Raw genomic sequence first — 11,993 nt, 5'->3', positions numbered from 1 at the left:
TGTTATCTTGTTTTCTTGTGTGAACTTTGGTATTTTTTTTCATTATCATTTCCATTCAATTAATTGTATGCATCTTAAAATATTATATGTAATACATATGTATCTACTGTAAGTACTTTTTTTGAAACCATGATATTTATAACACATTTCATAGATTTTTTTTTCGAACATATTTTTATTAATACTGCTATATATTATCTAGCATACAATTTCTTTTAGCATTACATGTTATTTTCTATCAATATTATCAAGTTTGCCCATGCACTTTTTTTTAGTAGATCATTTTTGTCAACATAACATACACTCATAATTACACATAAAATATCACTGATCCAGGTTGTTGCCTCAAGGTTCTATATTACGCCTGTGGTCTTATGTAACTAATGACTTACAGGTATCTATACATATGGTTGTTCCTTGTCACCTGTCAGGCGTTATATATAATATAAGTACTTAACTAACACAAATGTGATGTCAAGATATTTGCATTGCAATATATTATGATTCTTATATATAAATCTACTAAGTATTGTTTTGAATAGTTTTAAACTCTCACTTGGTTAAATCATTTTGATTTTCGCTTCAATTCCATTTCATTTATATCACTGATAGCTTTTCGTATACCTTTTCTTTTCTTTTTACAAATGTTCACGGTGGAAAATGAGAGAGATCTGCAAAATATAATTATCAAATTATTCGGTCAATTTTACTTTGATTTTGTTTTTAGATTGTGAATTGTTCATGAATTGTGCTTTGACTATTTCATCTTCAGAAATGTTCCTTACATATTTTAGTTTTTTGTTTTCACATCTATATATTATTTTAATACATTTGATGGAGAGTTTTGCCCACGTGGTATTAACACGGGGATAAACATGTATATTAAAACTCTACCATTATATGTCAGAGTCGGAGTAAGTGATGTGGTATATTACACACACTGTTAATATATTCTCCGCTACTCATACGACATATTGCACACTTCATAAATCGGTTAGGAAATACCCGAAGCAGTATAATGCCGGGATTAAAATTGATGAATATTGTATTCATATTTCCTCATCCGTAGCACCACTACAACACTACACATCACAAGGAACTTTTCTGAGATCATTCATTTTTCATTATGTTATTTAGTCTTAGCCTTATAGTGTGCGAGACATCACCGCTTGAGTTAAGAGGGTATTACCTCAACCTAGCAATTATTCATCACTTTTCATTTAAAAGCAACTAAAGCACAATCATGAACATTTCGAAAATACCGAAATTTACCGAGTTTTCCATTTACTGATTGATTTTCTATTTCACTAACTTTCGTGAATCTTCAACATATTTTCTGAGAACTAAGGTTATTTTACTCGGTAAGACGATTGTTTTTACACATACATACATATAATTGTTTGTTTCATGTCCATATCATACAACAATTTCTTGAATAGACAAAGTTGATATACAGTATTGTTTGCAAACAAGTTAGACAATTTTTTAATGATATACCTTTTTAACCATAGACTATCTCTCACACATATATATACTTTGATAACTAATACAAAGAGAGTACCGTATGGTCAATGTGATAGTGTAATTTGTGGATAAATTGAACAACATATACATCTGTACTATGTCAATCTTACGTTATTATACCAATTCTGTTTTATATCATGATGTATGTTCTTTAAAATTCTAAATAATTTGTGACAAAGGGACGATGTGAACCAATAATGATTTATTTCGAAATTCAGTATTATGATGTCAAATTATATCTAATTTGAATTTATTTTGAAATTTAGTATTATGATGTCAAATTATATCTAATTTGAAATCATTTTTGACAATGGGACGAATGAAGTGTAATGATTCATTTTGAAATTTATCAAAATTATTAAAAGTGCGGAAATTGATATTCAGATGGCACGGTATGTCCTAAGGGCAGTATATTTGTAAACGTGGCCACTACCTGTTGACACGGACACTGCCCCTGGGTATACAATGCCATTTACATCAGAACTCTGTCTATTTGGACACGAGTTATATATTTACCTAGTATTTAGTGATTTGGATTATGTAATTCACATCGTCCCTAGCATATAAAAGTAAGCAGTGAGACAAGAAAAGTTGGTCAGGACCGGAGAGAGATAGGTGACTGGTCCTCGGGACAGTCCGGCCAGCAGGCCGGGCGGGGACACTCTCGCTCTCACTGAACATATACTTTGTAAATACCATATATGTTTAGAACTTGTACAGAATAAATATGAAGAAGAGTCCACGGCGTCGATCATCATTCATCAATACATCCCATCATCTACACGCAAACAACAACTCGACAAGTGGCTACAACATGTAGTTCACATATGGATATCCATAAATAAGTATTTATGGATATCCATAAATAGTGACTTTTTCCACTTTGGCTTGCCATAAAATTCTTTTCACCTTAAGGTGAATAAATTATTTGCATTATGTTTTTTTCACTTAAGTGAAAATATCCCCTTAAGAGGAAATGGGGTTAAATGTTAAAACGGCTTGCCATATATACTGTACCATGCATCTCGTATCAAGTATCGTTTATAACGTACAGTGTATCATGTATCTAGTACCATGTATCATGCATACCGTACCGTGTATCTCGTACCAAGTACCTTGTATCTCGTACCAAGTATTGTGTATATCGTTCCGTGTTTCATGTTTACTGTACCGTATATAGTGTAGCCCACACCATGTATAGTATTTACTGTATCGTATGTCGTGTATCCCGTAAAAATATCGTGAATCCTGTACCGTGTATCGTGTAAACCATACCGTTATCTTCGGGGTTTTTTGTTTGTTTTTTTGTTTGTTTGTTGTTTTTCTTTCGATGATTTGACCTTGAAACGTTGCAAATATCTTCATAGGAGCATTTTCTTCTATAGATGATCAAAATAAACAGATTTTAGAAGAATTTGAAATTTTTGATTTTTTGGTCATTTGACCTCAGTGACCTTGAACGAAGGTCAAGGTCAATGAAAAGTTAAAGAATTTGTAGGCATTCGTACATGCTATCATTGTGCCAAATATCATATCTGTGTATGTAAAGATATTTGAGCAGAGGGTAATTAAGTGCATTTTTGGGACAAATTTGAATTTTGGCGGGAAAACGAACATTTTTCAAAGTGCTATTTCTACGTCATTTTTTATCGCAGGACCATAAAACTTGAACCGTTCGTCTTCATTAAACATGCACTTTAAAATGAACTTAAAAAATTAACTCAATTTTGTTTTTGAATTTTTGACCTTGATTTGACCTCATGCTTAAACCTTGACCTTGACATATTTTCTGATAACATGTTACAGAGAAAAGCTAGCCCTGATCATGGACGTGACCTTGACATATTCTCTGATAACATGGCATGGATAAAAGTTAGCCCCGACCATTATCTACAAAACGCACTAGGTGCCTATGGAATCGAACAAACTTTCATGAAGTTATGGTCGTTCAAAAATCGTTTTTAAAAAATCTGTTTTTAGATCTCTGACCTTGACCTTTGAACGTATGTTTACCAAAATGTTAGTGTAATGATCGGCTTAGAGTTCTCTATCATGTACTTGAATATGAACCTTTTGTCCGTTTCCGTTTTCGAACGAAAGTGTTATCAAGAAGTGTTAAGAATAATAATTAAATAAGTATTTATATAATAATCCGAATTTTTATGTTAATGACCGTAGCGACTAAACAATAACTGTTCTGAATACATAAGCACAAAATTAGACGATCTGACCACACGGGAACATTGTACGATGTTCACTTGCCGAAATATACGCAATTTAATTCCAATCCAAACCGCCTCACAGCTTCTGGTCGCCATCTTTACTCAAATCAAAGCATCAGTGCGTTTGAAAGAGTCTGTACTGCAAAGCTTCTAAATGATCTTGTGATACCAATTTTAAGATTATAATAGAAACGAAATATGAATTTTAAAATAATTTAATTTCATTTACTTATGCTTTAGGTTAGCGAATCGTAGCAATTATTTACGATGGAACTTTAATGTTGCACTCAATACTGATCACAATATTTTCATTCAGATATTTTTATTTCATTCACTTCATTTCGTTTTAAGTTATGATTTAGATTTCCCAATAAATTCGCGGGAAATGAATTTGATGATGTAACCGGAAGCTCACATGTTATTAGAACGTGACCCGGAAAACGTGACGATAATAAAAACTGAAGATCTTGAACATTACCGGATTATTGTCTCATTTTTTGAGACACCAATGTGCTTAAATACAACGGAAAGTAACATGGATATTGTTCATTGCTATCATATCAAGTAAAACGAACAGTTATTGCGAAAACAGCAGCTAGTATTTGCTTCACCTAGTGGGTTATACCTACTTTCGTTTTCCAGTTTACAGTTAAGGTCATATTAAATAATTCATCTTCTCAACCATAGTCGATCTAATTACTTATCCGCGATATTTTTTCTATTAAGAATATTTGTACTTCTCATGTACAGTGCATCTTTTTTTTTTAAATTGACTGGTCTGCAGGTATGACCTGACTCCTTCAGCTGACCCTGACCATAGAGCCACGTTAAATTACTATCATATCCTTTTGTAAACACCTCATAATAAATGTATCAACGGCAGAATCGTCTTGATTACTACAATTTTTACCCTTTAAATACTTTAATATATAAATACTTATTACCGGTTAGCTTGTAATAATAATAATAAGAAGAAAAAACATAACAATAACAGTAGGGATTTCCATCCGTGTTAAAGGTTAGAAATTAGAAAAATTTCCGTGTTAGATTAAATACAGGAATTTAATCTTAATGTAACGGTAAAACCAGCAGATGAACTCTGTGTGTAGAAGTGATGCGGAGACAGTCTCCATATATCTGAAACGAATGAATGTAAATATTGTGATTAATAAACGATCTGTAGCTGTATAGTCTTGCTCAAGTCCTTGAATATGTATGTGTTTGTAAGAGCGATTCTGATTGGTTGATTCCATCCTGGCCGAGGGTATAAATAGAGGCTCCATCAGACGGGCAAGGCAGTGTGTCCTAGGCTCGGTTATAACCGGAACAAGGACGTTAAGCCCCATCAATCAATCAATCAATCAATCGGGCAAGGCAGTTGTTCGGTTGTTCTCCAGCTTGCTCGGATGAAGGAACACTCAGCGTTACAAAAAGGTAAATAAAGGTAAACAGTGACCGAGCTGAATAAGTTTGGGCCTAGCTGCATAAGTTAGAGTTGCACTGTTGTACCAGTATCACGTATCGTTACAGGGTATCATAGTACAGGGCGACGTACTGTGTTACGGTGACTGTGACAGGTACCGAGACAAGTGTTTGCCGTGTTTTGGTAAACGGGTGACTTGGTCAAAGGGTGTCTCGGTAAAGGTACGCAGTCACGGTGTACGTGTGTCGCGGTCAAGTTGTCGTGATCACATAGTGTTGCGGTATAGGGTGTACGCAGTCACGGTGTACGTGTGTCGCGGTCAAGTTGTCGTGATCACCTAGTGTTGCGGTACAGGGTGTACAGGTGTAGGTACATTGTGATACAGTTGGTTTATTTAGGTAATAGGTTGTATTCAGGCTATCATAGTGTTAGATATTTACCAGGCGTAAATTAGGTACTTGTTACATATATATTGAAGTCAGGTAGACTAGCCATTGTTTTGTATATATTGTCGGCAATGTTTATGTTTTCTTACAACAGTTAGATATATATTGGGTCCAAGATTGAACTTGGTAACGGACTGTAGGCACGCAACCGTTACATAAATTGGTGGCAGCGTAGTGGGATCCAGTCACTGTTGTCAGAATATTGTTTTGTGTTATTTTAATTTCTACATGTTTGGTATAGTTTTCGTAGTAAGTTAGTTACGTTATTCAGTACAAGTACGTAGGTATAATCTGTTTATTGTGGTAGCGATATTTCATTTATATATCTCAAAATGGATAACATTGATTTGACCGGAGAGATCGCCGATTTAGATGCGAGGATAGCTGCATTAAAGGACACTAGCATTAGGTTAAAGTCACAGTCAACTCCTCTGTCTAGTAAACATAAGCAGGTGAAAGGTAGTGGACCTAGGGATTCTTGTTTGGATTCTACGTGGCCGTCTGGTAAAAGTGTTGGTTACAAAAAACACTAGGGATACTATGTGTATGGGCCCGCGGCCTTCGGTTAGGTTTGATGATGATACCAGTAACACACGCGCCCATGATGACGTTGGACTGGGGTCACGGAGTACAAAATACGAGGACTACGGGGATTCGTACTCCAGTCAGCAGGGGTCCACACATGATAACCCTCGCACGGACAGAAATAATATCGACGACGGTGTTACCATACGGAGACGGAAAACAATTGACCATGAAAAGGAAATACGTGACGAAGCTGAGATTAGACCGAAACCCATGACTAATTACATGAAGCCAGCGACATACGATGGAACGGGTTCTTGGTTGGATTATCAGGCACATTTTGAAGCTTGTAGCAGTATCAACCACTGGACGGAGTCACAAAAAGGGTTATATCTCGCAGCGTCATTAAGGGGTCACGCACAGACTGTATTAGGTAACATGTCAAAAGACAAACCGTGTCAATATACCTCGTTAACATCAGCACTGGAGGCGCTATTTGCTCCGAAAAACCAAACAGAGCTATATCGTTCGATGTTGAAACAGAAGAGATTGGGACCATCAGAGACAATTCCTGAGCTAGGTGAAGGAATTAAAAGACTGACATATCTGGCTTACCCTACGGTTTCTCGAGATGTAGTAGAGATGATGGCTAAGGATAATTTCATTGATGCCCTACCCGATGGCGATATGCGACTGAGAATAAAACAGTCCAGACCAAAGTCACTGAATGAGGCTGTTGGTTTAGCTGTCGAGATAGAGTCGTTCTGTAAGGTGGAAAGGGATAGACGGGATGAAATGAAATATGTTAGATCTGCCTCGGGTGTAGACCCTGATCATAATCCCAATCACGGAGATGAGGCTATAGAGAACCTTACTAGTATGCTTGGGTCGTTACAGAAATCGATCAAGAAACTAGAGAAAGATATGCATGACTTAAAAGCATGTAGTAAAACAGACACAACGAGGAAGCAAACAAAGGAATCGGACGGCACTCCCGATGACTCACAAAAGGGAAGGTACAATGTACAGTGTTACTTTTGTAAGGAATTTGGTCATATGAAGAGGAAATGTCGCAAATATCTAGCAACTTTGGCTAAGAATACGAACGATGACACCTCAAACGCCAGACACTTAAAATGTGTACAGGAATACAGTGGTGCTGAGTCGGGGCTTTTTGTACACTTGGATATCAATGGAGTCCAGGCGAAGTTTCTGATAGATACAGGCGCTACTGTGTCATTGGTGTCAAAACAGATATTCCGGGACATTGATAGTAAACAGAAAGTAAAGCTTCAGCCCATGACACGAGATATACTTGGAGCCAATGACTTGCCCATGGCTACAGTGGGTAAAGGACGTTTCCAGATAACTATAGACTCTTACAGCTGTGAGTGTATGGCAGTAGTAGTTGATATGAAGCTAGATGGAATTATAGGCTTAGACTTCCTGAAGGAAAGCAGAAGTGTTATCGACTGTGCTCAAGGAAAAATGAGGATTGGTCAGAAGGACAGCACATTGACTTGGCAGGGAACACTGGGATGTTACCGGGTTAGCATGAAAGAAACACTAAGTATAGCTCCGAGATCAGAGGTAATTTGTGAGGGAATTGTACAAGTTCCAGACAGCGAACAACTCCCAGACGACACATTTATCATGGAGTCAAGTGAGAGGTTCATGAAGAAAGGACAGGCTCTGGTTGCAAGGACCATTGTCAATGCAGGTGAAACGGTTCCTTTACGGCTACTCAACCCATCGGATCAAACGGTGAAAGTGTACCGTCATACACATGTCGGACGAATTAGCCCAGTTGATAAGGTACTGGACAATGATGAGTCTGAAATTGGACAAAAGTATCAAGAGTTACCGGACCATCTCGTACAGCTTTATGAAGAAGCTAAAGAGGAGCTTACACCGGAACAGGCAAAACAGGTCAGACAGCTTTTGTTGAGGACACAGGATCTATTTGCTAAATCTGATGATGATTTGGGACGAACGGACATGGTCAAGCATAAAATAGATACTCAGAATGCGAAGCCTATTAAACAACCTCCACGACGGTTTCCCCACCACGCAGCAGAGGAAGTGGATCAACAAGTGCAAAGTATGCTCGACAGAGGAATAATAGAGCCATCGTCTAGTCCATGGGCATCGGGTGTTGTGTTGGTGCAGAAAAAGGACGGAAGTCTTAGGTTCTGTGTGGACTACCGTGCCTTAAATAAAGTGACAGTCAAGGATGCGTACCCTTTGCCCCGAATTGGTGAATCATTGGACAGACTGTCGGGAGCAAAGTGGTTCTCGACATTGGATTTGTTTTCGGGATACTGGCAAGTGGAGATGGACGAGACTGATAAGCAAAAGACGGCATTTGTCACCAGAAGCGGATTTTACCATTTCAATGTTATGCCTTTCGGGCTTTGTAATAGTCCGGCAACATTTGAACGGCTGATGGAGACAGTGCTGGCCCAGCTGAATTGGGAGATATGCTTGGTGTACATTGATGACGTCATTGTCCTAGGGAAAACGTTTGGTGAAGCAATCGCTAATTTAGAAAAGGTTTTCAACAGATTGACCAAGGCAGGATTGAAACCCAAGGCGAAGAAATGCCATTTATTTCGTAAACAAGTGTTATTTCTCGGTTACATTGTTTCAGCAGATGGTATATCAACAGACCCAGAGAAGGTAAAAGCAGTAAGGGAATGGCCACTTCCTGTGACACAAACGGATGTCAGATCATTTCTAGGACTCTGTAGTTATTATAGGCGTTTCATTCACAAGTTTGCTGAGATAGCCAAACCCTTACACCAGCTGACGGAAAAAGGGACAGCTTTCACATGGACAGAAGGGTGTCAAGATGCATTCGACAGACTTAACAAATGCTTGACCACAGCACCAATCCTAGCGTATCCAGATTTCACAAAACCATTCATCTTGGACACAGACGCAAGTCAGTTTGCTGTTGGTGGAGTGTTGTCACAGTGCATTGATGGTAAAGAACATGTTATAGCTTACAGTAGTAGGGCACTTAGCAAGAGTGAGAGGAAATACTGCGTGACACGGAAGGAGTTATTAGCAATGGTATACTGTATTAATCAGTACCGTCCATACCTGTACAAACACAAGTGCCTAGTACGAACGGATCATAGTGCGCTGAAGTGGCTGATGAGATTTAAAGAGCCAGAAGGACAATTAGCACGTTGGCTCGAGGTCATTTCAACATATGACTTAGATATTCAGCACAGAGCTGGAAAGCTACATCAAAACGCTGACGCTATGAGCCGAATTCCGTGTCACCAATGCGGATTCTATGAAGATTGGGAACGCGACCAGGAGGGAAAACAAGTTCTCGTGCGAACAGCCCAGAAAGATGACAAACCAAATATTGCGGTTGACAAACAAGAGGATGAAACAAACGCACTGCAGAAACAGCAATTGGCTGATAGTGACGTGAAACTCGTTGCCGATTGGGTGAAAAATGGGATCAAGCCCAATTCGGATTCCGTGAGGCGTCGAAGCACCGTGGTGAGGTCACTTGTCGCCCAATGGGATCAATTAACTATTGAGAATGGATTGTTATGCAGGCGTTGGGTAAACCAGTCCAAGCAGAAAAAGTGTCAAGTAGTCATACCATACGGAGAGAGACGAAACATCCTGGAGATGTGTCACGATTCGAGGACTAGTGGACATTTGGGAGTACACAAAACTCTAAGCCGTGTGAGACAGAGGTTCTATTGGCCTGGCTTACAAAGAGACGTACGTCAATACATTGCAGGATGCAAACATTGTACATGCAGGACGGAATGTGCGAAACGGCGAGCACCTATGCAAATAGAGCCTACCGCATATCCTATGGAGAGACTAGCTACCGACATACTCGGACCCTTACCGGAATCAAGAAACGGTAACAGATACATTTTAGTGGTCAGTAACTACTTCTCTAAGTGGACCGAAGCATTTGCCATGCCAAATATGGAAGCTTCTACAGTTGCTTAGCTGATCGTGGAGGAGGTTATTGTCCGTTTTGGTGTACCAAACACTATTCACTCTGACCAGGGCCGACAATATGAAAGCAGACTCTTCCATGAAATGTGTCTGCTACTTGGCATCAAGAAAACAAGAACTACTCCATATCACCCGAAATCGGATGGTATGGTCGAGAGATTCAACCGTACTCTTGCAAGCATGCTTAGCGAGTATGTCCATGATTGCCAGGATGACTGGGATGAGCATTTGCCATACGTAATGATGGCATACCGGTCTACTGAGCAGGAAAGCACAGGGTTTACGCCAAATATGCTTATGTTAGGCAGAGAGGTTTCAACTCCGGTAGATTTGTTTTATGATGTCCCTAGTGAATCCAAACCAGTCTTCCATAGTCAATGGGCTTGGGAACTTAGAGATAGACTAGTAACCGCTCATAGGGTGGCTAGAGAAAACCTAGAAGGGGCAATGTTAAGGCAAAAACACTATCATGACCTGAAACTGAAATGGGATCATTATGAGAAAGGAGAGTTGGTTTATGTGTTTTTCCCTCAAAGGAAAGTTGGTAGGACGCCAAAGTTGATGAGTTTTTGGCAGGGTCCATTCAGGATAATTGATAAGGTGTCTGATGTTATCTACAAAGTTATCAGTGATGAAACTGAGAAGGAACATGTCATACACGTTGATAGAATGCGCAGATGTCAAGCACAGATTCTGAAGGGTGAAAGTGAGACTCCAGCAGGGCCAGATGTTATCGAAGCTGACGGTACCACAGTATAGTTGGATGTTGATTATATTCCAGATCTTCCAGAAAGCACGAAAGGTCGTGTCAGGAGAAGACCAGTCTCGATGACTGACTATGTGCTTTAACATAAAGAAAATGATTATGTTCATTTATGTGTTGCAGGAAGATGCCTCAAGTTAAGACAACTCCTAGGAAGCCAGGTTTAGTGTGTCCACTGTGCTCGGAGAGACTCCCTTCTAATGAGGAATGGACAGCTCATTTAGTGAAGTGCGGTACAAATGCAAGAGATAAGAAAAAGTTTGAATGCGACCAATGCAACTTTGTCACAGAGAAGAATGTATGTCTGAAAAGACATGTGGAAAGGAAACATCCAATATGCAATGAACTGGATGAACAGGATCCAGGGAGTGTGCTAGACATACTGGGGTATGTGTCTGAAGATGAACCTGAACCTCCATCCAAGATATCCAAGCAAGGTGAGATGGTCACTATCAGAAAGCCGTGCCGCCCACAGCCGGTATATACACCAAGACAGCCAAGCATTCATAAGAACTCTGAACGTGTCTCAGATAGTGCTGCTACATCCGTCACAGGTAGTGCACGGGAGCAGGAGGTGCAGACCAGGGAGTTCGGGACCCAGTTGGGTAACATTAAAACTTTTGTGGACGCGGCCGTACAAACGAACCTTTTCAGTCACAGACGAACCGTAAAGACAACATCCACGTATATGGAGAATGGGAAGTCGGTGGTGAGAGTTGAAGAAGAGGAATGGTTCGATTAAGACAGTACATAAACTATTTTTGTGTCTGATGTTCACATTTGAAGTATATGGAAAAAAAAAAAAAAAAAAATTGATGTTTTGATTAATGTGCAATGCGGGACGCATTGAATCAGAGGCGTGGGTAATGAAACGAATGAATGTAAATATTGTGATTAATAAACGATCTGTAGCTGTATAGTCTTGCTCAAGTCCTTGAATATATATGTGTTTGTAAGAGCGATTCTGATTGGTTGATTCCATCCTGGCCGAGGGTATAAATAGAGGCTCCATCAGACGGGCAAGGCAGTTGTTCGGTTGTTCTCCAGCTTGCTCGGATGAAGGAACACTCAGCGTTACAAAAAGGTAAATA

At 39.1% G+C, this 11,993-nt stretch overlaps 1 protein-coding gene across 1 annotated transcript; it reads left to right on the top strand.

Moving 5' to 3' along the window:
* The first annotated feature begins 11,029 nt into the window (after positions 1-11,029).
* LOC117318897 lies at positions 11,030-11,644 on the top strand. Its single transcript, XM_033873829.1, has one exon. It carries the CDS (start codon positions 11,030-11,032, stop codon positions 11,642-11,644), a length of 615 nt encoding a protein of 204 aa, XP_033729720.1.
* The last annotated feature ends 349 nt before the right edge of the window (positions 11,645-11,993 follow it).

Source organism: Pecten maximus, unplaced genomic scaffold (genome assembly GCF_902652985.1).
Source record: "Pecten maximus unplaced genomic scaffold, xPecMax1.1, whole genome shotgun sequence".
NCBI classification, from domain to species: domain Eukaryota; kingdom Metazoa; phylum Mollusca; class Bivalvia; order Pectinida; family Pectinidae; genus Pecten; species Pecten maximus.
The sequence above is the reverse complement of the archived record's forward strand: the minus strand, read 5'-3'. Positions and strand labels throughout refer to the sequence as shown.

Bases quoted from the DNA above. Each gene is read 5' to 3' on its own strand.
- LOC117318897 (XM_033873829.1), top strand. From the start codon at position 11,030: ATGCCTCAAGTTAAGACAACTCCTAGGAAGCCAGGTTTAGTGTGTCCA.